At 36.1% G+C, this 27,300-nt stretch overlaps 2 protein-coding genes across 7 annotated transcripts in view; both read right to left on the reverse strand.

The window, feature by feature from the left end:
* Positions 1-13,434: 13,434 nt before the first annotated feature.
* EPGN (epithelial mitogen) lies at positions 13,435-20,690 on the reverse strand. Of its 5 annotated transcripts, none has more exons than XM_057546873.1 (5): positions 20,507-20,690; positions 19,912-19,974; positions 17,020-17,140; positions 16,261-16,287; positions 13,435-14,714 (listed from the first exon to the last, which is right to left on the reverse strand). In XM_057546873.1, exons 1-5 carry the CDS (start codon positions 20,547-20,549, stop codon positions 14,660-14,662), a joined length of 309 nt encoding a protein of 102 aa, XP_057402856.1. In that variant the 5' UTR covers positions 20,550-20,690; the 3' UTR covers positions 13,435-14,659. The 5 variants fall into 5 exon arrangements, with proteins under 5 accessions (XP_057402856.1, XP_057402854.1, XP_057402853.1 ...); XM_057546871.1 differs by having other exon boundaries at positions 19,885-19,974; XM_057546870.1 differs by having other exon boundaries at positions 16,135-16,287; positions 19,885-19,974.
* Positions 20,691-25,631: 4,941 nt separating this feature from the next.
* The window catches only part of MTHFD2L (methylenetetrahydrofolate dehydrogenase (NADP+ dependent) 2 like), a 148,689-nt gene continuing 147,020 nt past the window's right edge, over positions 25,632-27,300 (reverse strand). For both annotated transcript variants that reach the window (XM_007179832.3, XM_007179833.2), the window contains one exon: positions 25,632-27,000. In XM_007179832.3, coding sequence (XP_007179894.2) covers positions 26,888-27,000 — 113 coding nt within the window. In that variant the 3' untranslated portion in view covers positions 25,632-26,887. The remainder of the gene's footprint in view (positions 27,001-27,300) is intronic.

Below are 27,300 nucleotides of genomic sequence, written 5' to 3' on the forward strand. Positions count from 1 at the left end.
TCAGGGCTTCATAAAATATTCTCTAGTTATATCCAGTTTACCCTCTAAGATGATTCTAAAATTGACTTTGAAGGAAACTTTGAACAATTTTAATTTGGTCCTGTGATTGGGTTCTCCATTCTACCTACTTAAGACATCTCTCTTTGAAGTTGCAAAATAGACTGATGATTTTCTTTCAAATGTGTAAGATAGTTTTTAAATATACTTTAACACTGATGATTTCACGCTTTATATCTTGGGGGTTTCTCACCAATGAAACACCACTATTTTGGATCACTTGCAGCTTCACAACAATAAACTGATCTTTAATTAAGCATCTAATTATCTCTGAAAATTTGTAGATCTGCTGCTCCTGTTTGCCACTACTGGTCCATTATGTGTGGTTGAGAGCCTGCTCTCAGCTGCTTTGCTTTCAAGTTCAGTTCAGGCGACCTAAAGGACAATTACTTTATTTCAACACGCTTCATGATTTTAGGTTGTTCTGAATTTATCTCACCATGAACATTTTCTCTATAAGCATATGAGTAAGATTTCTTATTTTAAGTAAATGAAGAACAATGTTTTAAAAAATGGAATTTTCAGTTATTTGTGTTATTTGGGAACTTATTACAGAACAATGGAGCTGTGTATATAGAATAGGAGAAAACATTTGGTATAGCTCAACTCTGGCAGACAGTGAAACTGATTTATGGAAGCCAGTGGTTTATGTAATCAAAAGATTTAAATTGCCACAAATTTATGAAGTTATAAACTAATTTTTCAGAAAAGCTCTCTGTGCAGGACTCCTGAATACATCTAGGAAACACACTTTCCAGCATAGCCATATGGGTTACTGGCTGTAATGTTAAAATCCAGATCCTCCCAAGCTTTAAAAAAAAGTGTCATATTTTTCTGTCGCTCTCTGCATGTGCAAATTTTTGTCTTTGAACTTTCATTTCTTAAAGAATGAGTTGTACTGTATGGAAAAGTGAGACAACATAATGTCTTATAAAAACTCTAAAGGAGAAAAAATTCAGAACTTTCTACTTTAATCTTGGAGTAAATTTCATAGTTTAGGAAGATGGTCAATAATGCTTAAGCTAACAATGACATGTATTGATTAGCTTTATTTTAAAAAGTCTAGGGACAGAGTTGGAACTCCAAACATGACTCAAATCAGGGCCTCAAAAACTCAACAGGAGTTAGAATCTCTTCCATGCTTCTCATTTCTTCTCTCTGTTGTAATTTCATTCTCAGGCAGGCTATTGTCTTGTGGTGGCATTGATGACCCTTAGAAAAATCTAAGATTTCATTCTGCTAATTTAGCAATGCAATCTGAAAAAGAGAACTTTTCCTCCCAGACAATTCCCGTAAAAATCCCAGGGCTGATTTTTATTGGTCTGGATTAGATAGCATGCCTGCCTCTCAGTTAATAGCTAGTATTGGATGATGGAATGCTCTGATTGCCCCTGGGGTTAGAGGTGAGGTAAGTACACCTAAACCAGGCACGATGAAGGTGAAGGAGGATGATATTCCAAAGCAAAATTGAGGTGCTGTTTTCAGAAGGGGCATGGATGATGGCAAGGCAAACAGATGAATTGTTACTGCATTTTACTACGTACCATATATTTCCCTAGCCATGCAAACACAAACCGTCTGAAGGATAAATCAATTTTGATCAAGTGTGAGAAGCACCTGAACGTGTGCTCACTCAGAGAAGGCTGCTTAGTCCCTCAAGCAAATGGACTTCAATCTATCCAAGGCACCAATCTGTAGACACATGTTTTTATCCAGTCCACCTAGACAGGCCTGAACCCTGATGGTAACATGTGTTAGGCTCAAGCTGGGGACCCTAGTATATACCAAGTTTGACTCATCTTTCTTATTGACTTTCTTTTGCTTGATGGGCCCTTTTTTTCTATTAAATGCTTTGTTAATTCCTAAGTAAGTTCTTGCTGCTCAAAGGTCTGCAGTTTGGCATAATTTATTGCCTAATACAGACTGCTGAAGGAAGCCAAACTTTTTTTCTGCTGTGCCACTTAAAGACTCTTGACCCTCAGAGAGTAAAAATAAGAGGAGGGGAATAAATCATAATGAATGAAAGAAGAATTGGGACTCTTCACATTAAGACGGTAAGTCGATACTATTTGGAAGAAATCCATCTTAGAGTGATTATGATTTTAGGAAGGAAAATATAATCATGAGGTTTTCTGTCCATTTATAGTTTGATAAAGAAAAGAACAAACACGATGATAACAAGTCTGTCTGAGAGAACTCGAAAGTCCAGTATCGTGGGTCCTTGGAAATATGTCCTTGACACCCCTGTTAAAATTTAGACTGAGAAATAAGGGTCATCATAACCCCCAGCCCTCAAGGTCTTGAGTGTCTAATATAATCAGAATACTTCAAGTGCCTAATAATAATAATTAAGGTTTAGGTTGAGATACAAGGGTTATGATCATTTCAAGACAAGTCAGTTTTATTTGAATGCTTGTTTTGAAAATGTGCATTTATTCCAACATAAAGGAACAGTTTGAGCATAATAGGAGTTCTGTGTTTGCTTACACATGATTTCACTTGAGAGAAGCACTAGATGAATGCACAAAGCTGTTGAGCTGAGCTTAGTAGACTACACCAAACACACACACATGCCCAAATCGCAAGTGTATGCCAGCTACCTTGGTTCAGGTTGGTGTTAAGAGCATCTGCTGTTACAACTTTCTATCCAGTTTCTATAATCCTTCCCCTATCATTTCACAAGCAAACTTCAGGTATTTTTTGAGATAAAGTACCCTACATACTGAACTATTTACATATTTTATTATTTCTTTGTGTATTTTTAATCATTTAAAATGTACAATAAGGCTATGCTACTGTTTTTATTGTTTCTTTTTTATTGAAGTATAATTAACTTAGAATATTATATTGGCTTCAGGTGTGCAACACAGTGATTTGATATTTTTGTACATTATGAAATGATCACTGTGATAAGTCTACTTACCATTTGTCACCATAAAAAGTAATTACAATATGATTAACTATATTCCCTATGCACATTACATCCCTGTGACATTTATTTTGTAACTGGAGGTTTGTACCTCTTAGTTCCCTTCCCCCCACAATGCCCATTCCCCCACCCGCCTCCCCTCTGGCAACCACTCATTTGTTCTCTGTATCTATGAGTCTGTTTCTGTTTTGTTATGTTTGTTGATTTGTTTTGTTTTTAAGATTCCACATAAAAGTGAAATCATATGATATTTGTCTTTCTCTATCTGACTTATTTCACTTAGCATAATACCCTCTAGGTCCATTCATGTTGTCACAGATGGCAAAATTTCATTCTTATTTATGGCTGAGTAATATTCCATTGTATATATATATACCACATCTTCTTTATCCATTCATCTATCCATGATCACTTAGGTTACTTCCATATCTTGGCTCTTGTACATAATGCTGCAGTGAACGTCAGAATTCATATATGATTTCCAATTAGTGTTTTCATTTTCTTTGGATAAATACCCAGAAGTGGAATTTCTGGATCCTATTGTAGTTCTACTGTAAAATTTTGAGGAACCTCTCTACTGTTTTCAATAGTGGCTGCACCAATTTACATTCCCACCAACAGTGCACAAGGGTACGCTTTTCTCCACTTCCTCACCAACACTTGTTATTTGTTTTCTTTTTGATGGTAGCTATTCTGACAGGTGTGAGGTGATATCTCATTGTGGTTTTGATTTGCTTTTCCCTGAAGATTAATGATGTTGAGCATCTTTTCATGTGCCTGTTTGGCCATCTGTGTGTCTTCTTTGGAAAAATGCCTATTTAGGTCCTCTGCCCATTTTTAATCTAATTCTTTTTTTTTTTTGCTATTGAGTTGTATGTATTCTTTATATATGTTGGATATCAACCCCTTATCAGACATATCATTTACAAGTATCTTCTCCCATTCAGTAGATTACCTTTTTGTTTTGTTAATGGTTTCCTTCCCTGTGCAAAAACCTTTTAGTTTGATGTAGTCCCATTTGTTTATTTTTTCTTTTGTTGCTTTGCCTGAAGAGACAGATCCCCCCCCCAAAAAAAATACTGCCAAGATTGATGTCAAAGAGTATGCTGCCTATATTTTCTTCTAGGAGTTTTATGATTTTAGGTCTTACATTAAAGCATTTAATCCATTTTTAGTTTATTTTTGTTTATGGTGTAAGAAAAATCATTTCATTCTTTTTCAGGTAATGGTCTAGTTTTCTCAACACCATTTATTGAAGAGACTGTCTTTTCCCCATAGTGTACTCTTGCCTCCTTTGTCATAGATTAACTGACCACATAAATGTAGGTTTATTTCTGGGTGCTCTATTTTGTTCCATTGATCTATGTGTCTGTTTTTGTGCCAGTACTATACTATTTTGATCACTATAGCTTTGTAGTATAGTTTGAAACTAGAGAATGTGATGCTTCAAGTCTTGTTCTTTCTCAAGAACACTTTGGCTATTTGGGGTCTTTTGTGGTTCATACAAATTTTAGGATTATTTGTTCTAGTTCTGTGAAAAATGCCATGGGTATTTTTTTTTTTTTTTTTTTTTTTTTGGCTGTGTTGGGTCTTCGTTTCTGTGCGAGGGCTTTCTCTAGTTGCGGCAAGTGGGGGCCACTCTTCATTGCGGTGCGCTGGCCTCTCACTATCGCAGCCTCTCTTATTGCGAAGCACAGGCTCCAGACGCGCAGGCTCAGTAGTTGTGGCTCACGGGCCTAGTTGCTCCATGGCATGTGGGATCTTCCCAGACCAGGGCTCGAACCCGTGTCCCCTGCATTGGCAGGCAGATTCTCAACCACTGCGCCACCAGGGAAGCCCGCCATGGGTATTTTGATAGGGATTGCATTGAATCTGTAAATTGCTTTGGGTAGTATGGACATTTTAACAATAATTCTTCCAACCAATGAGCAAAAAATATCTTTCCATTTGTTTGTATCTTATTCAATTTTTTTTCATTAGTGTCTTATAGTTTTCAGAGTACAAGTCTTTCAACTCCTTGGTTAAATTTCTTCCTAGGTATGTTGTTCTCCTTGAGGCAATTGTAAGTAGGATTGTTTTCCTAATTTCTCTTTCTGATAATTTGTTATTAGTGTATAGAAATACAACAGATTTCTTCATATTAATTTTGTATCCTACAACTTTAATGAATTCATTTATTAGTTCTAATTGTTTTTTGGTGAAGTTTTTAGGTTTTTCTATATAGAATATCATGCCATCTGCAAATAGTGACAGTTTTACTTCTTTCCTTCCATTTCAGATGGATTTATTTCTTTTTCTTGTCTGATTATTATGGCTAGGACATCCAGTACCACGTGAATAAAAGTGGTGAGAGTGGGCATTCTTGTCTTGTTCCTGATCTCAGAGGAAAAGTTTTCAGCATTTCACCGTTGAGTATGATGTTAGTTGTGGGCTTGTCATATACAGTCTTTATTATGTTTAGTTGTGTTCCCTCTATACCAACTTTGTTGAGAGTTTTTATCACATCTGATGTTGACTTTCATCAAATGTTTTTTCTGCATCTATGGACATGATCATATGATTTTTATCCTTTGTTTTGTTAATGTGGTGTTTCACAATAACTGATATAGATATTGAATCATCCTTGCATCCCTGGAATAAATTCCACTTGATCATGGTGTATGATCCTTTTTATATATTGTTGAATTTGGTTTGCTGATATTTTGTTGAGGGTTTTTGCATCTATATTCACCAGGGATATTGGCCTGTAATTTTTCTTTTGAATTTTATTTATTTATTTTTTATACAGCAGGTTCTTATTAGTTATCTATTTTATATATATTAATGTATATATGTCAATCCCAATCTCCCAGTTCATCCCACCACCACCACCCCGCCAGCCTGTAATGTTCTTTCTTTCTCTTTTTCTTTCTTTCTTTCTTTCTTCCTTTCTTTCTGTCTTTCCTTCTTTCTTTCTTTCTTCCTTCCTTTCTTTCTTTTTCTTTTTCTTTCTTTCTTTCTTTCTTTCTTTCTTTCTTTCTTTCTGTCTTTCTTTCTTTCTTCCTTCCTTCCTTCTTTCCTTCCTTCCTTCCTTCCTTTCCTTCCTTCCTTCCTTTCTTCCTCTTTCTTTCTTTCTTTCTTTCTTTTTTGTGTGTCTTTGTCTGATTTTTGTATCAGGGTAATTCTGGCCTCATAGATTGAGTTTGAAAGCACTCCCTCCTCTACAATTTTTTGGAATAGTTGTAGAAGGGTTGTATTAACTCTTCTTTAAATGTTTGGTAGAATTTTCCTGTGAATCTATCTGATCCTAGACTTTTGTTGGGAGGTTTTGATTACTGATTCAGTATCATTACTACTAATCGTCTGTTCATATTTTCTATTTCTTCCTGATTTAATCTTTGAAAACTGTATGTTTCTAGGAATTTATTCATTTCTTCTAGCCTGTCCAATTTGTTGCTGTATAGTTGTTTGTAGTAGTCTCTTGTGATTGTTTATATTTTTGTGGTATAAGTTGTAACTTTTCTTTCATTTTTGATTTTATTTGTTTGGGCTCTTTTTTTTTCTTGATGAGTCTGGCTAAAGGTTTACCAATTTTGTTTATCTTTTCAAAAAACCAGCCCTTAATTTCATTGATCTTTTCTATTGTTTTTTTTGTCTATTTCTATTATTTTCACTTTGATCTTTATTATTCCATTCCTTATGCTAACTTTGGGCTTTGCTTGTTCTTCATTTTCTAGTTCCTTTAGGTGTAAAGTTAGATGCTTGTTTGAAATTTTTCTTGTTTCTTGAGTAAACCTGTATTGCTCTGATATTGCCTCTTATAATTGCTTTTGCTGCATCCTGTAGATTTTGCAAAGTTGTATTTCCATTTTCATTTGTCTCAAAGTAGTTTTTAAATTTCTTATTTGGTTTCTTTGTTGACCCATTGGTTGTTTAGTAACATGTGGTTTAATCTCCATGTGTTTGTTCCAGTTTTTTCTTGTAATTGATTTCTAGTTTCATAATGTTTTGATTGGAAAAGAAGCTTGATATGATATTAATCTTCTTAAATTTATTGAGATTTGTTTTGTGGCCTAACATGTGATCTATCCTGGAGAATGTTCCATGTGCACTTGAAAAGAAAGTGTATTCTGCAGTTTGGGGATGCAGTGTTCTGTATGCATCTGTTAATCTCGTCTGCTGTAATGTGTCATTTAAGGCCAATGTTTCCTCATAGATTTTTTTTGTCTGGTTGATCTATCCTTTGATGTAAGTGGGGGCGTTAAAGTCCTTACTATCATTGTGTTACTGTTGATTTTTCCTTTATATCTGTTAATATTTGCTTTATATATTTACGTGCTCCTATGTTGGATGCATAATTATTTACAAATGTTACATCCTCTTCTTGGATTGATCCCTTTATGATTATGTAATGCCCTTCTTTGTCTTTTGCTGCAGCTTTTTTTTTTTAAACTTTATTTTATCATATATGAGATTGCTGCCCCCAGCTCTCTTTTTGTTTTAATTTGCATGGAATATCTTTTTTTCATCCCTTAACTTTAAGTCTGTGTGTGTTTAGATCTTGTAGGCAGCATATAGGTAGGTCTTGTTTTTTTATACATTCAGCCACTTTAAGTTTTTTGATTGGAGAATTTAGTACATTTATATTTAAAGTGATCATTAATAGGTATGTTCTTATTGCCATTTTGTTAATTGCTTTCTGACTGTTTTATAGCTTTTCTCTATTCCTTCTTCTTCTTTTTGTCTCTTCCCTTGTGGCTTGATGATTTTCTTTAGTGTTTCTTTTTTTTAATGCGTCACTGACAAAGTTTTTGAATATTATACCCTTAGCCTTAGTTATCCCATAAGACTTGTGATTTTTATTGCTTAAATTTGCAGTGTGATAACTTTTTTAGGAAGGCGTATGTCATGTTATAAAAAAGAAAACTGATTGTATTAAGTATCGATAAGAATTTCAACAGGATTTTCAAATGTTTAATAATTGTAAGTAAAATTTATTGAATGAGTACTGTGTTCTAAATATTTTACATACTTAGCCATCAAATTTAACTTAATCCTAAAATGACCATATGGGTTAGGTGTAATTATTATCCCCATTTTATAAGGGAGGCAACTGAGATTTAGAGGGGTTAAATATTTTATGCTCCATCACATAGCTAACAAACAGTTGGGACTCAAAACCCAGCCCTCCGAGATTTCAGATCCTGCTTTAGACAACATTAACCAAGTGACAGCCATGGTCAAAGTACTGTGCTAAGTGAAGTAGGCCTCAGAACTGGACAGCCTTGTGGTAAAATCCAGGTTCCACCACCTACTAGCTGCATATCACTGAACAAGTTACTTAAACTTTCTAAGTTTCACTTTCCTGATCTGAAAAATGGAAGACAATCATAAAATAGCTAATATTCATTGAACACTCACTATTACCCTCCAAACAACTCTAGCAGATAAATATTATCCTTTTTCTACAAATGACAAAACTCAGGCTTAGGAAAGTTAAGAAACTTGGTCAAGGCAGCACAGCTGGTAGGGGATGGAGCTGGGATTTAAGCCACAGACATTTCAGCTCCAAAGACTGGTATTTTTAACTGCTGTTCATCACAGTTCCCAATAAAACCTTCCTCCAGGCTGTCTTTGAGGACTGAAAGAGATGCTGTATAGAAATAACTTAGCACTGTGCCCAGTCTATGGTATGAACTTAATGAATGAAGTCTATTATTATTATTATTATTGTTATTACCACCACTGGAACTTAGCCAAGAACAAAAATCATTATAACACAAGGCAGGATGTAAGCACTATTTGAGAGGTTAAAGAAAATAATAATCAAGGAGTTCAAAGGAAAGGAGAGGTGATATTTGTAAATAACATAATCCTTCAAGGAGAAGGCAGGATTTGAAAAAAATTGCATAGGATCTTGGCAGACAGAGATGGAGGAGGGTAATACATGTGGAGGGAAAAGCAGAGACCCTAACACAGAGATAGGAATTGTGAGGTCTGTTCAGAGAGCAGAGGGCAGCTGGCGGCTGCAGCTGATGGTCTGAGTAGGGAGCCCTTGGAGGGTAGATGAGAAAGAGAGACCACCAGAGCCTCCCTGTGGAAGGCCTCACACTACTGGGAGGGGAGCCTTTGTTAAACATGGTGTGCAATGGGGAGTCAGTTTTGTTTTTGAGCAGGGAGTTAACATAAGCAGGATTGAACACTGAGAAAACAAATCTGACAAAGATTGTAGCAGAGAGTGACTGAGGGCATGGGCAGGGCAGAGAGTCTGAGTCATTGGATGCTGCCCCTGCCAGCTTCCAGGTGAGTGTGGGTTCTCCTAAAGAATCTGAGATTCTTTTATGGCTTGAGTGGTTTGCTGTACAACAAGGCCCTCTGCCGGTACTCTGATGACTAGACTCAGAGGAATTTAGATGAGGCAGGATCTTAGAATTAATCCAATCAAAGAACCATGGAGGCAGACTTTAAGGCCTATAGGAACCCTGAATGGGAAGCACAGTGACAGAAGCAGTCTGGGTGTCAAGGGAGCACTCCTTCTGATCAAAGCTATGTAAGAATACAGGGTCAGAGCTCTGTATCTCCTATTTTTCTAGGATATCCCCTATATCTCCTATTTTTCTAGAATCTAGAAAAGCTGGGTTTTTATACTAAAACATCTTGATTTCTAAATATGGGCTTGATTTAAAACAAACATCATGAAAGCCAAAGGAAATATGCCTGTGGACTGGATCTGCCTTTTAGGCTGCACATTTTCAACATACGACTTTCGACCAGGAAGGGAGTGTGGAGGTCATCTCTAGAGTATAACTTCTTCACTTAACAGACAAGGATAGCCTGTCCAAAGGGCCCCAGCAAAGTTAGATAATCATACAGCCAGATTAGATCACAGTCCTTGAAGTGTCCATCCATTGCAGATTTTTTTTAATGTTGCTTCCAGTTTTTGCCCCAAGCTGGACCACTACCATTGACTTTTTCTCTAAGGTATATTTGGCACTAGGGTAGGATTGAGAGTGATGTGTTGGAAGGAGGTTGATGAGATTTTCCTATAGATGTGAACACCACTCACTCCTCATCTCATTACCAAACTGAACCAAGAGTGTCCCAGTTAGGATAACACTGGTGCCAGCAAACCCTTGTCCACAAACAGGGATCAAGTGTTCCCAAATGACCACCTCATTCTCTATGTCCTGAGGATAAACCAGGGTTCATTTACAGTCTAAAGTCTCTCCCCAGACTGTACATTCAACTGTCAACAGGCACTTGAAGCTTGTTCTGGCCCCACCCTAAGGAAGATATGCATATTTTAATAATCTGCAGATGACAGAAGGGAATTTTTGTGGTTGATCCATGACAAAGGTCATTATTTTATATATTTTAAAGAAAAGAACTTTTTTTAATTTGTATGCAAGTCTCTTGGGTATATCTCCAAGCTCATCAAGAAACCAACTCCCAACACTAATATTTCTCATAAAATATTGGGAAGCATTATCATCTAGGGTTTAGATGAGGGACTTTGGCATTAGATCTATCTGGTTCATGTCTAGGCTCCGCCACTTAAAGGCTATGTGACCTTGAAAAAGTGAATTGCCTTCTCTAAGCCTCAATTACATATAGGTATAGATTAATTAAAACAAAGCTAACAATGCTTTTCAAATATTATAAGTGCTTATAAATGATACTGTATTACACTATTACTTCAACTTGCTTTGTGAAGGGACTTAATATTGAATCAATATTTTTGTGCAATTTAAAAAATCTATATATGCCATTTTTTTCCAGAAAGATGGGAAGCCTAATTAACATTCTTTTAACACTGCTAGTTTGATACCTGCTTGGCTATGGTCTTAACGGAATTTCAATCTAAGTGACTTTTGCTCCAATATTATCTGAGACATAAAAATTACAAAGAAAGGCCATGAAGTATAGAGATAAGACCCGATTAAACAATTCAGTTCTTGTTACCATATCATCGCATTCCTAATCTTTAGGAGATGCTTCTCAGGAAGCTGTGGGTATTGTCCAAATCTATAACAGCCCTCATGTTTAGCTTTGGCAGAGGAGTGAAATGTCCAGATGGGACACATTTATTCATGTGGGTATTCTCAAGGAGTCTAGCCTTTGAATTCTTAGAATATTAACTACTTAAGCCCTTGTACTCTGAGTTGTGCATTCATTGAACATCTCACAGAAATTTGGAGCTGAATTTGGAAGATATGCTTCTGAATATGCTACTGACTAGAGCTGTGCCAAAAGGTTGGACAGAAATGTGGACTCATGCAGATCAGCAGTGCCAGGTTCACAAATTAAATTTCAACACTTCCAGCTCATCTTGGCAACTACTAATATCCTGATGTCATGCAGTCATGATGTAAGCCAGAAAGAGTGGTATTTTGCAACAGAGAGATTCTGGTAACCCTTCCCATGAGTATGAGTTGTAGGATATCAATATTTATATCATACCACAGAATGTGTTACAGTTTGTAAGACAGAGAAGTTAAGTGGTTTACTTATGTCCTCTGTGGCGAATCATCCTAAGTTCAACATCAAAAGGTTAAATTACTCATGTTTGCCTTGTTATTTCCTTCAGACATTTTTTTTTTCAATTACATATAATGAATAGAAATCTTCTTGACGTCACCGAAATAGATGTTTCAAAATTAAGGGTTGTATTGTGCCAGGAAACACTAAAAGATGGACTGTGTTATGATTTCATCTACTTTCCAACATTATAAAAACATAATTATACAGAAAAGTAATTTGGAGAAAGAAGATACAATAACAAGCAGTTATAATTCCCTTTTTGTAAATTTACTCACTCAAGCGTGACTGAAGTTATAGTGTTTGCTCCCACCGCCATTATGCTCCAAAAGGCTAACTAATGACTCACTCATGAATATTGATGACCTAAGAATGTGTTCTCAAGAACTGAAGGGCAGACACAGGAAGGAGACAAAATGGGGAATAAAAGAAATTGATGAACCCCTTGGACCGTTTGATTTAGTCAAAGATGCCAGAAACATGTTCTCATTTCTTTCCTAAATGACCCACCTCACCTAATAGCTGAAAATGTAGTTCTGATGCCAGGGCTTCACTGGTAGGCTTTTTTCAGGGTCTTATTGCATATAGGAAAAAATAGAAAATGAAAAATTTGCAGAACATCTTATACTTACGCATTTTCCTACTTAAGGCCTGCTTACATATGTAAATATTGCCATAGGAATGCCAGGGATTCCTTCCCGGAAAATGAACTCTAGGAGTTTATCACAAGATTCTTTTGTATGATGGACCATAAACAGATGGCTTCTCATGAGCTACACTCTAAATTTCCATATACATAGGGACTTCCCTGGTGGCGCAGTGGTTAAGAATTTGCCTGCCAATGCAGGGGATGCTGGTTCGAGCCCTGGCCCGGGAAGATCCCACATGCCGTGGATCAACTAAACCCCTGAGCCACAACTACTGAGCCTACGCTCTAGAGCCCACGAGCCACAACTACTGAGCCCACATGCCACAACTACTGAAGCCCGCACGCCTAGACCCTGTGCTCCGCAACAAGAGAAGCCACTGCAATGAGAAGCCCGTGCACCGCAATGAAGAGTAGCCCCCACTCGCCACAACTGGAGAAAGCCCATGGGCAGCAACGAAGATCCAACGCAGCCAAAAATAAATAAATAAATAAATTTATAAAAATAAATAGATAAATAAATAAATTTCCATATATGTAGTCTCACTGGGTGGATTTTATAATGTTAATATATACTCTTCCACAGGTGAAAAAAATTGAATTTCTATTGGTTTTATGTTTTGGTTTACTTTTTGGTTTGGCATTCTGGGAATTTTAATTTGTTGATTAATATCAATTCAATTATGTTTACATTTTAGAAATATTTATAGACAGCGAATATTTATAACTTTTTAGGTTATCACCTCCCCAGACTCTACCCTTACTTCCTCTTCTTTTCATTGGGAGGCAGTCCTTAATTAAGCTTTAGTGTTTCTTCCTGGACCCTACCCAGCTTTTTAACACCTTTTTGAAATGCTCAGGAAAAGCCTAGCTTTCTAGGTGCGGTCACTGGAGTCACTGGGAGGAACCTTCATCTCCCCACTCCTTGGTATGATGTAACCTCTGCATACTTTGTGAGGTCATGCAGAAAGTGCTGACCTGCAATTCATCTGCATTAAATTCCTTCTGAAGGAAAAACAAAGCAAGTGAAATGCCTTCTATTCAAAGGAAAGCAGAATGTAGTTTTGTTTAGAAGTGAATGAAAAGTCACAACTTAATATAAGAGAAAGGCTTGCTACTGGGCTACCACTGTAAGAATATTCATGTTTGATCTTTTTTTAACCCATCTCATGATCAAAATTATTTTGCTTATCTACACCACAATAGAAAAAAGTCCACAGTCTTAGATTGAATCTAAAAGAAAAATGGTAGATATAATAACTTTTAATTTCATGTTTTACTTCCTTTAAAAACAAATTCTTAAATTATTATTTTACAAACCAAATAATAAAATATACACCTAAGATGATATCCAGTGGGGTGAGAGGTGAGGTCGGGGACAGAGATGGAGTTGAGAGGTGGAAAATTTTCTCTCTTCTGTCACAATCAAATTTTAGAGCTAGAAGGACCTTGTAGAAACTGATCAAAGCCCAAAGAAATTAAGGGACCTGAACAAGACTATTCAAATTAGGTGGAAGAAATATGATTAGAGAGGAAGGACCCTAATTCTCAAATAGTTATTTCTACCAATATTCCGTTTTCTCTCCCTCTGTGCAAATATTCTCTCCGGTATCCAGAAATGGTAAAGAAAATTTCCACCCACTGTTGGCTGGTGGAAAATTCCTATGTCATGTTCTTCAGTTTCTATTTCAGAGCCAATTGTAGAATTTTATTTGTTAGTAGAATTTTAGAATTTCAGTCCAAGTAGATAATCGCCAGGTAATTCCACTAACAATAGGAGAAAGTGATGAACATAAGCATTCGGGGACCAGTGAGTCCAACACAAAATTTTATAATCCGTGCAGAAACAAAAACGTTTTGCCTCCTCAGGGCTCAGTATCCAGATAGCTTTCAGTCATCAGAAACTCTTTAGCTTATTCCATATTTCACAGTGTTGTCACAAGTTGGGTATGATTATGTTTGCCTCGGACATTCCATTTCTTTTCTCTAGCTTAGACTTCAGTCATAAGTTTGGTTCACTGGAGGTGCCATGATAGTAATCTCATCTGAATAGCACATTCTTTTAGACACCATGAAAGCATCATGTTTGGGATTTGGTCCGTAGAGCAGTGATCCAGAATCCTGGTAGCAAACAAGCATAGTGAAGAATCCAAGCTTGGCATTGCTTTGGCTGGCTGCAAGGTTGATAATTATTCCCATGAAAATTCACATCTGACATAGTCAGAAGCATAAAACTCAGTCTCTCTGCAGTGAGAACAATAATCACACAGCAGCAACAAACCCAGAGTAGAACTGTGAACTTGACTTCTGTCACTGTACCTTGTTCCCTTGGCTCCCATGGCACTTTAAAAATAGCAAAGTCTAAGGACCAATGTTGAAATTTATTCTCTTGTTTCATCATGATCCCAACTTTCTAGTCAGCTTAGGAAGTTTTGTTGTTTCACTTGAAAATTTCAGTTTTGGGCCCACTGATTTTCACCAATGACTCATGAAAATTTCTTCCAAAGGCCTCATAGTGGTCTTCCTCCGGAACAGACGTTGTAAGGTGATTTCAGTTTTAGACACCTAAAACAGAGTATTGGTTTTCATATGAATTTGACTGCTGTTTGTATAGCTTTTTGAGGATTATATAAATGCTCTGGTGTAGCAATTGCTCTTGGTATCCCACCCATATCCTCTTTACCCACTGGTATACCCATCCCCCAGCAGTTGTGGGTGTTAATAGGGCTCATAGCACCATCCTTCTCTAGAAGATTGTCCTCAGCCAAGAGAGGACTTTGCCTGAAGATTCCTAGGAGATTCCAAGCCCCTGCCCCTTACGCTGCCAGGAGCACTCTGACACCCATGCCTGGTGACGCTGGGTACTACAACCAAGATCCCTCACCTTCTTGGGATGGGTCAGCGATGCCAGTCATGTTCTAGGTCTCCCTTTGGAATCAGGTTGAGGATAGACTTCAGCTAAACTACATCTTTGCTTACCTTCTTCCTCTGTTCTAGCTTTCCTACTTCATTACAGATTTCACCTTTGAGCATTCTCGCGACCAGTCATCACTCAGTCAGGAATCTCTATCTCAGGTTCAGCTTCTAGGGAACCTGATCCCAGACAGCTGTCTTGTTAATATTAAAAGGTCTTACTTCCTTTTTTATTTCCTTTCTTAGTCTCTTAGGCAACTGATATAACAGATTTTATATCAATTGAGCCACAATTGATATAACAGATTTTATTCTAAGATGCAATTATTAAGCAAACAATTTTTTTTAATGTTGTACAGTAATTTTTGGTCATTTTAAAAGTGACAACTTAGTTAATAGAGTACAGCAAGGGAAACGTATTTATACCTTTTCTTTAATGTATATCACATTATTTCTTGACTTTTCCCTATACATGGATTAAAGGAAAAATTACCAGTGTGGAAAAGCCAGAAATAATGATTAATAATTAATGCATGAGTAATTTATACTTAGTGGATCAAATTTATCTTGTTTAGCTTTTAGCAGTAGACAGTATCTCCCGAATATACCCTCAACTAATGTCTGGGAAGAAAATGGCCCACATTTATCACACATTTTCATTCATTTAATACTCATATTTTGATTTGTCCATTCAACAAATGTCTACTGAGCGTCTATGGTGTGCCAGACATGATATTTGACACTTCATATAATTGTGCACAAAACACATTAATCTTTACCCTTGTGGGCCGACTGTCCTACACATTTATAACTTTGATGTAGCAGACAGAGTTGGGGATGAAGGGAAACTGTAAATTGGAACTATCCTATTGCAACTGTGGGTAAATTTTTACCTCTTGTCTGGGTTTATGAGAAAAGACATCAAAACAAGTATGCAGGAACTTGCCAGATTTACAGCCATATTTTCACTAAAAAATTATATATGTCAGTGCCTGGTACATTGTAGGGGCTTAGTGAAAATTTGTCAAATGAATGAGTATCTAGTGACTTCATAATTTGTTTTTTTTCATACCTCTTTCTTAGGTAGCAGTAAAAAATAACAAGAAAAGCACTTAATAATAATCCAACGCCAATCCCAATTGCAATGTATTTTTCATAAGAATCCACAGCATATGAAGTTAAGGTCAAGTGCTCACACCTTTCTCCAGTATAACCAGTAAAACACCTTTAAAAAAAGAAAAGAATGTATAATTTTTAAAACTCATTATGATAGAAACACAAATGACAAATTTCAAAGAATGAAAAAAATTTAATAAAAAGTGATTTAAATTAAAGAGGCCAATACCAAATGAAAGCCAATCTATTAAATGTATTGAAGAAGCCATGTATTTTACAATAATCATTTGATTAAGACCCCATATTAATGCAACTTCCCTTATTGGTAGGAGGGAAAGGTAGGACCCTTGCATGAGTTGATCTAGAAAATTGTTAACCTACTCTTTCATAGGAGGATGCTGAGCAAATCAATGATCATAAAAATGGTATCTCAGTTGATCTAGAACTTTATATTCCTGAAGTGTTTTTGCCATAGTCTGTTTCATTTTATCCTATAATCTATCCGTAAAAACTTGGAAACATCTTTGCATGTTGTTAAAAGTTGATTTGGATTCAGTAGTTTTGAAGTACGGTGTGAGCTTCTTCATTTTCAACAAGCTCCCAGGTTATACAGATGCTGCTAATCTAGGAACCATATTTTTGAGTAATGAGAACTAGGTAGGTTAGAAAAAGACTCCTTAGATATTCAAATACAAAGAGAATTGGTGAATCACATTCAGATCATGTACCTTTTTTACTAGATAAGATGGAGGCGTGTGGAAATGTTGTGAAACACCATGTGAAAGGAGGCATACATTCTCCTTCTCCCATCTCTAGGGCTTGGGAAGTTCTTTGCAATTACCTGCAGATGGCTTTCTCCAGCTCATGGTGGAATGCACAAACACCATTGATGCAGTAACTATTGTGGTCCTCCAGGCAAGGATGTGAGAGCCTCAACGCTATGGGTCCTTCTGTGTAGCCTGCTAGAAAAAGGAGATACAGTATTAACAGATGAGGTGGGTCACACTTCCACGGTAGATTTGTAACACATATACAAAAAGACCTTTAATTTTAAGAATATTCTTTGAGTGCTCTGTCATTTGAACTATTGATTGATTCCTTTGACAGGTTATATTTACAAAGGTTGGGTTAATATCATCTAAGACATATTAATGAATTAGGGGCTGGAGGTGGATTGATGATCATTCCATTCTTTGGAAACTATGTAATAAGATAGAGATACAAGTTTGCCAAAAGGTGGCAGCATTGATTCTAGTCTTAGCATGCTGTCCTGAGCAAGGCTTCCCAAATATATGCCTGGATACAAATGAAATAATACAATTTTTTTCATTCTCCCCTTTACACCTGAGAAGTAGCACTCAGGAAGATTTGGATTTATGGTTGGGAGATAATGAACTTGATTTCTTTTCATTCCCCAGAGAAGAGTGAGATGAGAATCCCCCCTTCTTCTTATGCAGACTACCTTAAGTAGCTAATGGAAAAGGGATTGTTTTCCCTAACTGATTTCAGAAGAGGTATTGTTATGACCTATAGGTGAAGCCAGAAACAACTTATGGCTCAGGCTTAACATAGCTAAGACAATACCTTCAGATGTTAATTAGAAAATTTACTCAGTTAAGAGGCATTATGATATTGTGGGAAAAGCTATGGAGTTGGAATTAGAAAACCTGGGTTCTGATTTCTAGCTTTAACACTATGCAAATGACCACACTTGGCGAAACCTTTGTGGTCAAGTGTCCAGAAGCCTCTTTATTGGAAACTTCCCTTTGGGAAGCTGTACTGTGGCAAAATACATAGATTTCAGGATGCTCATCCTTCATTCCTTGATGTACTAAAGACATATACCTATACTATCCTTGAGGTTTATGCAGTGGGAATGACAAAACAGCATAAATGAGTCCTTTTTAGTATACTTTAATTACTGATTCTTAAATTCTTCACAAGAAGAATTAGTGGCATTTTATTTTTGTCACTGTTATGAATAAACATGTCTCCTCAACCTTAGTTATCATGTTATATTATATTCACCTTGCTAAGTAGATTAAGAGAATCATACTTATTTGTTTTCAGGAGAAAAAGATCTAAAAAGGCATACTTATTTATATTGAAAATACTAAATCTTTAGGTACTAAGTCACCAACAAGATACTGTTATAGAACTTCATTTTGGTTGAGAACACACAACATTACCTTAAAATTCATATTCATTTTGTTAAATGTGGTATAGTAAATCTAATTTCTCATCTTAATAATAAATAATAAATTCTAAGGCAGTGGGAATTTCTCATTATAAACTGTGCTAGGTTCTTCCTACTTCAAGATTAAATAAGTTCAATTAACCAAGCCTGAACCAGGACTTACTAGAAAATGTGAGAATTGAGAGAAGACATTTACAAAGAAAGAATATACTAGAGACTCATCTTTCCTCTAAGGAGAAGAATATTAGTTATAACTTCATGAAACTTTCCTGAGATACTGGATTCAGATTTTTAAGTTAAATGAAAAGCAGGGAACTAAAATTCACCCATCAAGAAAGCAAAGAAAAACTACTGAAGTGATATATTCAATCCCTTTTGTCCATAATTATTACCTGTAACTTGGAGAATTTGACTTGCAGTTCACTATTAGGGAAGAAAACAGGTGGTGATGGGCACACTGTTATGTCACTGAGAGGAAACTGAACTTCTTTAATTCTCTACAGTATTCTCTCTCAACAAAGATGTTTTCTCTTTGTTTAAAGGCTCAAAAGACATGAAGAATTTGGCTAAAAGTTATTCTAAAAGCCACACTAATTTTAATTTGCAAATTGATATATATTCAAAAACTCAAATGAGCAAACTATTTTAAGCAAATTTTTTAAATTTAAAATTATTGGTGAAATGAAGAATACTTAACTGTTACTATCTTTCATATTCAGAAACAAAATATTTAACTTGATCTTCTTTTACTTGCCTGCCTCTGAGAGCAAGATATGGTGTTTCTTTGGTCCTAAGTCACGAAGCCCATCTTCACATCAGGGGGTGGCATGTGATTTGTGTGAGAATCACAACCACCTGATACACAGGTCTTGGCAGGTAACAAGTTTCCCAAGTTCACCTCTAAGAGTTCAAAGAGTTTGGAAAAATGCTGATGCTCAACAGTGGCCAGAAGCTATTTTAATAACAATAATAAAATATATCATCACCATCAACAACAAAAATTGGATACAAGTGGTTGGGAGGTATAGCATATACGAAAGCAACAATAAAAGCCCCCAAAGACAAGAAAAAAGATCTTTCCAAAGATGGGGGAAAGTGGATTAAGGCTTCATCTGGTAGCCATAAATTTATTTGGCTGCAAAGCTCACAATCACAGATCAAAATATAAAGTCACTCATCAAGAATGCCAAAATAGGGACAAACTGCTTCTAGAAGCACATGGGTTATTGGGAACCCAGCAGGAATCAAGCAGAAAGTGTGGCATGTTTCACATCCAGGGCAGTAACTGAAAACAACTTTTTCTCATTTGCTTCACTTCCTCCTTTTAAAAAGACAATTCTCTGCTGACACATTTACCTGTCACTTCCATTTAACAGCATCCTGATAAAAGATTGTCTAATAATAAAATATATATTTAAAAATTTCCAGTGTTGCTTTTATCACAATCCAAATTTCTCTCAAACATTAAAAAAAAAAGTCACTTGAAATACAAAAGTGTGAAGAAAATACCTTCTGTTTTGTTAACGGTCCAGTTACTTTGCTGGGTTGTGACTGGGGGTGTTACAGTCCCGGCTGCGTCTTCAGTCAATGCTGTCACAGCTGTGTGAAAGGGGGTGGGGGGGGAGGGAAGGCATCTTTAGCAGGTGACCCTCCTTCTACATACAAGCAACAGATCAAAAGTTATTCTATCTAGTCCCACATCTGTTCTATTTTTAATTCATTTACATTTGAAATCCATGACCTGACAAGGGCAGTTTCCTGATAGTTTCTCATGCATATCAATTCCACTCACTACATTATAGTTAGAGAAAGTAGAAACACATTAATTATTAAGAGGAAAGAAATACATTTTATAAACTCATTCAGTCACAAGGATGCTATCATATCATATGTATCAACTACTCTTCAATTGTATAGAACAAACAACATAAAGATCTCAGAAAAAGAGGTGTCAAAATATGTTAAAAGAGGAACATACATTACATAAGAAACTAAATTAATTCACAAATTCCTTGCTTGGATCTTTGTCATGAAGAATAACTGCTAAAAGCCAACTCCTCACTAATTCACATAAATCCTATTCACATTTTACAATGACACAAAATTAACACAACAAAAAGAAATGACATACCATTGAATAAGAAATAGACTGATATTGAAACTCCGAAAGCCATTTCCTGCACTTGTTAACAGTATCTTGCTCTTATCCTCCTACAATGACGGGTGGAAGGTTTTTATTGAGCTCTCGGAGGCTTTCTTGCATTTATATTTCATGAAGCGTCATCTGGCAGTTCTTACCAATCAAAAAAATATGTCTTTCTGGCAGCAGCTTGAAGCCTTGAGGCGTTCGTATACTTGTTTAGGATACCTGTGTTATCTAGCAGTGTGAATCAAATTTTCTTTTGAAACACTGGTTTCCTGTTACCTGTAGGCATAATAGTGTCTGTAAACATACTTAAAACAACAAAAAAGAATCTGAATTCAGGAAAAGCCCCCTTGGTGTGAACAGAATTATCCCAGCTCCAGAGTCGATAGTGACCTATAAAAGATTCCAAGAAAGGGGAGTTTTGATATTTCCAAACTAGGAAACATCTTAACCTGTTCATAAAAGAAATATCTCTGAAGCTGCAGTCAGTTACACTACTTTTCAGTACAGATTGGGTTCCACTGCAAATCAAGATATTTTGTAATTTATGGGCAGGAGAGAACAATTAAATGTGTGTAAAAATAAAGATTTAATATTCCATTTTGGTTTTTGCTACTTAGTTTTACTATTTCAATTTCTGTAAAAATAATTGTTTTTAAGAGCATAAGATGTACATTTATGTCATTCTGCCATTTATTTTTCTGAGTAAATGGAATAGGCTACCGAGTTTTAGGAACTACAGTTCTTAAGTATGTGCTCCAATGATTAGGCTCTAGTAAAGCACTAAAATAATGATGATGATGATGATGATAATAATAGTAATAATAATAATAATGTCATCTCCATTAAGGTAAAATTAAAATATTTAAAATATTTATGTTTGGTACATCTAATGAATAGAAATCTTTTAGTTTAATACAACATTCAAATTTTTCTTACTATTAATCTACTTATGATTATTAGACTACCACTTTTAAGGCCCAAATATGTAATTATTGCTATTACTTTTTGTGACTATAGGAACTTCCATAAATTTTTCACTTGCCCCAAATTATTATAAATAATTTATAAATATGTTTTGCTGAGGTATTTCACCTTTCTACCAGGAATTTCAGTTGCTCATATTTTCTGTACCTTAAAAACCTGTTTAAGTCAAGATAGGTTGTCATTTGCATTACGTCCACCCAGCAAATTCAGTTTACCGGAAAGGATCCCTTTCACTATTCAAATATGAATTTGGCTTTAGAAATCACACAAGAATGAGCTTGTTGAACTCATTATACCTTGGGCAATCGCTTGCCACAGAGTCATCCTTTTAAAGTTAAAAGAGTATACTTGGCTTGCTTTAAATGTGCCTACAGTTCATATTCCTACTTTCGTGGAGTTTTAAAAAACTGTTTATTATTAAGACAAGTTCTGGATACAGTTTTTCCCAAGCAAATCATATTTGAATTATAAGTCAAATAATCATCTCTGTATCACTGGTAAGAATTTAAGGAAAAAATCATTTACAAAGGATTAAATAAACCACAACCAATTGCAGTTTCAGGAGGAAGATGCTAGGTCTAATGTTAAATATATTTATTTCTGAGACTGGGACATAGTACCACAACCATCTTTATAGTAACTGTTAACTGGCACTTGACAGTGCTTTGCATTTTGCAGAAGGTTTTCACACATATCTCAATTCTGTCTTCAGTAATCCCGGCCCCAACAAATCCAGTGCCTAATATATAGTGTAGAGTATACTCAATCAATCTGTCTTGAGTGAATAAAGAAATAAACAACAGGCCTTATTCTTATTCCCATATGACAAAGAATGAAGACTCAAAAGAATTAAGTGACTTGCCAAAGGACACACCCTAGAGTCAGGACTTGAGCCCATGTTCAGATTCCAGATCATACGCCCTCTCCAGTTCCCCAGCTGTGTCCTCTGGTAGGAGTCAGTATACTGACCTTAGAGAAATTCAGATTGTCTCCTAAGATCAAGATTTAAGTAAATTACCTTACCATAAGAATCTAAACAAATGAATTATGGCTTTTACACATGTTTGGGCTGAGAGAAGTGGACCACTGTCTCTCTAGATGTTTCTCCACTCTGGTGAATTAAGCCATATAATATAGAAACTCATCTACCACTTGAGCTTAAGAAAATAGCTCCAAGTCATCCCATATGTTTCTTTTCCTCTGGGACTCATCATGATGGATCCCACTTACACTCTCTATAGGAAAATCTCCTATCTTCACATCTTCAATCCTCTCATCAGGGAGTCCTTCCGCAATCCTGAAGAATGGGAGAGGTGGGTACTGTAACGTGGCCTCACGGATATTTGTATTCATTCTTGATACATGTTAGAGTGAGAAAGAAGGCTAAGAGCTGCAGCACCCCACTATCATTTTTCCCTCTGACCATTTTTTGTCTTTTTAGTTTATTCATCTCTCTCTAGTCATAAGCATCTCTGGAAGTGTCTTCTCTTCTCTTCCCTTCCCTTGCCATTAAGTTTATTTTTTCCTTCCCTTCTCCTACTTTCCCTTTCTTTCCCCTCCTTTCCTTTCTTCATCTCTCTTTTCCTTCCTTCTTTATTCTTTCTTTCTTTTTTTTTTAACTTATTTATTTAATTAACTTATTTTATTTTTGGCTGCATTGGGTCTTTGTTGCTATGCACAGGCTTTCTCTAGTTTCAGCGAGCGGGGGCTACTCTTCCTTGTGCACAGGCTTCTCATTGCGGTGGCTTCTCTTGTTACGGAGCATGGGCTCTAGGGCACGTGGGCTTCAGTAGTTGTGGCTCATGGGCTCTAGAGTGCAGGCTCAGTAGTTGTGACGCACAGGGTTAGCTGCTCTGCCGCACGTGGGATCTTCCCGGACCAGGGCTTGAACCCGTGTCCCCTGCATTGGCAGGCGGATTCTTAACCACTGCGCCACCAGGGAAGTCCCCTTTTTCTTTCTTGCTCTTTCACTAACAGCCAAAATTTGTTGCTGGACATTGGCAGGAAATGGTCATCAGCCCATTGCTTATCTCTCTCTAAACTTATTCTGTAATTCTCAGGAATTCAGTTGCCATTCATCCATTCATAAACCATTTTATGCCTGTAACATGTAATGTTTGTAAGACAAATAGAAAAATCCTGCATGGACTCTGACCTCAAAGAACTAGAGGGGGCTAAGGAAAGTACATACATAACTACAGTGCTGGGTAGAGACAGATGACTGCCATGAATGTGTACATAAATGTGTATAAGAGTTCAGCGGTGGGACTTGGTCAAACTCTCACAGCATTTCTCATGGATGAGTTTCGTTTGAAGTGAATCTCAATTAGCAAATAGAATTTAGACATATAGTGATAAGAGAAATAATTCTAGGTGGCAGGGGAGGTGGGCACTGAGGGGAGGTAGAGTGATAGAATGAAAAGAGAGTGGGTTCTGGCTCACGTCATCCTAACAGACCTTTCTTTGAATTCCAGTTCTACCTTTGCTATCCATTTGGCCTTTGCTGAGACTTTTTAATAACCTCAAGCATTGATTTCCTCATATATCAAATGTGGATTGTCAGTAACAACAATAACAAAAAAGTAAAGCATTTAGCACATGATAGGTGCTCAATTAAAGACAGCTGTTACTATCAAACAAGTGTAGAAAGATGCAGGGTGTGTATAGTGGTCAATCAAGGTTAGGAATTTAGTGGTTAACACATGTTGATGCATCTTAAGTTTTCATCACTAGCCATGAATTATTCTCATACCAGACTGATACTATGTCAGGACTTTTATTTATATATTATGTCATCACCTCAAACTCAACATGTCAAACTGAACATATTATCTCTTCTCCAAAATAAGCTCCTCTTTACAACTTCCTCATGATAATCAGTGATAACGTCTTCTAGGCTTTAACTACAACTCTCATCACTGACTAAATAGAGTCTAAATTCTGATTTATCCAGGCTTTCTCTAATCTATTTCTGCTGTTATCCAGCTGTATTTCCACCACTCTGCAACACACTTTTCATTTCAGTCTGACTGTAGCCCTTGCTTTCATATATATATGCTAAGCTCATTCTCACCTCCATGTCCTCATGTTATTGTTCAATCCTCATTAATTCTTCAGGGTCCTTTTTACAGATACGTGTAGGAGAAGAGAACTTACTTCTCCAAACCTCCTCCACAAGACAATCATATGTCTTTTATAGACCCCAAATATGCACAAGTAAAGTCATGATACCAATGAACCAACTTTTTTTCCTTTATGTGTTGACAAAGGCTTCCTTCTTGACCAAACTTTAGACTCCTCCTAGTCCTTTTCTCAACTAGGCATCAACTTAGCCTGTTGAGCCCAGTTTTAGCAAAGAAATCTGCTAACTTAGTTTATGGAGAATCCCCCTGCCCTGCTCCTTGCACCCTTGTCCCTGCCATATCTGATCAAGTTCCCTATCTCCCACCCTTGATATCTGGCCTAACTTTAACAAGAATCCTGGTAAGCTAGTTTAACAAGAATCCCTCTAGCCTTGTTATCTAATCAAGTTCCTCTTAGTAATTTTCCATCTACTGATCCCCTCACTCTCTTCATTGCCTATAAATCCATTGCTGTCGCAGCTATATTTGGAGTTTTCAATCTCTTCTATTGTGATAGTCTCGACCCCATTGCAATAGTCCTGAATAAAGTTGTCCTTATATTTTTAACAAATGTTAGAATAATTTTTCCTTTATAGTGGTTTAATTGGTCTCTGGAAAGGCTCACTCCTGAATTTTAGCCTCACCAAAGGGGAAAAATATTTCTAAAAAATAACTCCTGCATTTGGGGTGGGGGAGGAGGAAGCTCAAAATTACAGACTTCACCTTTTCCATGTAAATGTATTTTGGGTCATTATGTTTGTTTTGGGAACTTGGGGCACTTAAATATTAAAAAGAGGGTCTTTCTGAAATGTTAGCTTGGGAGCTTTGAACTTAAACTTTTATCAGGGTTATTAGACAAAGATTGGTCTGGAATGGGCTATAGAACCTTTTCTTTCATGTTTGAGGAACTTGTACATTTCCCCAGCATGCTCTGAAGAAATAGATAACAAAAATATGAACAAAGAAACTTATAGATAGCTTAAAGAAAAAGAAGACAGGTATTCCTTTCCAAATTGGTTTTATTATACAGTTGAAATATTAATTATAAACATCTAGTCTATTTTCACACAAATGATCAAGAGTATACACTAATAAAGACATGCATTGGGTAAGAATCATTACTGGTACATAAACAGACTGGGATTTGGGCCTGAAAGCAATACAATTATATGCCCAGGGTAGTCTCAAAATAGCCTTCAACCGACAGTCACATGTTTTTTCTAATTTAAATTGTGTTAGAAACATGGCATCTACTTTGAGAACCAAATGCTATAAGAGAAGAGGGAAGAACTGTGAGTAACAAAGCAGTAGATTTTTAGTCATATCCTAAGGCTTAGCTTGGGCACGTTGTGTGATATTTTTCTATTAGATTTCTAGATTTGTGAACAAACATAACTTCTATTCTTTAATGAAGTCCTCATTCATACTATATTGTATTTTCCTGATATTTGTGGGAAAATACAACCTTAGTTTTGTTCTGTATATTTGTTTGGTTTTGGAGTTTCCATTATTCTTCAAGGAAGGTATTGTCCAAATATTTTTCTAGAAGAACAAAGAAATTACATGTAAACCTAACACATTCTTATTGCATTTTTACTTGGCAATTAGTAATTCACCACTTGAAATAATCAGTACCTTTCCAAGTAGCACTGCATTTTTTGCCTTCCTTGCATGTTTTTCTTTCCTTGAATGGAGCATCATTTCTCATTAGTATGCCTCGTAGGATGCATTTGGGAAGTATATGAGATCAAAAGTTTATTTTTAATATTTTATCTTTCCTTTAGCAAATAAACTCTTTTTCATCATATGATATAGTACGTAAAATATATAAAAATTGGGCATGATTATGGCAAAACCTAAATTACATTTTACAAGGGAGCTTATTTGTCTGACAAAATGTTTGTTGAAAACACACTATTTGTGATATTTGTGTCAAAAATATATGCACTTATTATGAGCCCTGTATTAGTTTTAACATTATGAACAAATATTAGTCACAAAATAAACAATTGTTACCAAAGTTTTCATTGCAGTTGTTTTGTTTTTTTTTTCCTAAAACTCAATATCCACTCAAAATATTCAGTAATTATTAGCAGGAAATGCATAAGATTGTGTGAATCATCTGATCCACAGTGATTCCATCTGTGAAAAAATAAATACAATGTAGAAATAGCTTTGTAGTAAAATATAAAGGTTTTTGCCTTTTGTCAAATAGATACGTAGCATGACTTCAGTTTGCTTTATTCTTTCATGTGATCTAGTAAATGATTTTTTTAGCTGCCAGAAGGGTGTTCTTGAGAAGCATTGCCACTGTCATGGGTCCCACGCCTCCTGGAACTGGAGTGATAAAGCTAGCCTTCTTCTTAACAGCTGATGGAGGAAACAGAAAGGATTCTTTATTTTTTATTTTTTCTGAGAATTTCATATTTTTAAACATACTGAACTGTTAAAACTGAAGCATTTTAAAAATTTAAGAGTTTATTTGAGCAAAAATGGAGTCTAATCGGGCAGTGCCAAACCTGAAGTATAGCTAGGAAAGCTTCCACCAACAGGAGAGACTTACAGAGAAAAGGTGGAAGCAAAGCAAGGAAATCATTGATTGGTTATAGCTTTAAGCCTAGTTGGCTGTTTGTGATTGGTTGTCCTTGGGTTTTGATTTTGTAACCTTGA

Source organism: Balaenoptera acutorostrata, chromosome 5 (genome assembly GCF_949987535.1).
Source record: "Balaenoptera acutorostrata chromosome 5, mBalAcu1.1, whole genome shotgun sequence".
NCBI lineage: Eukaryota > Metazoa > Chordata > Mammalia > Artiodactyla > Balaenopteridae > Balaenoptera > Balaenoptera acutorostrata.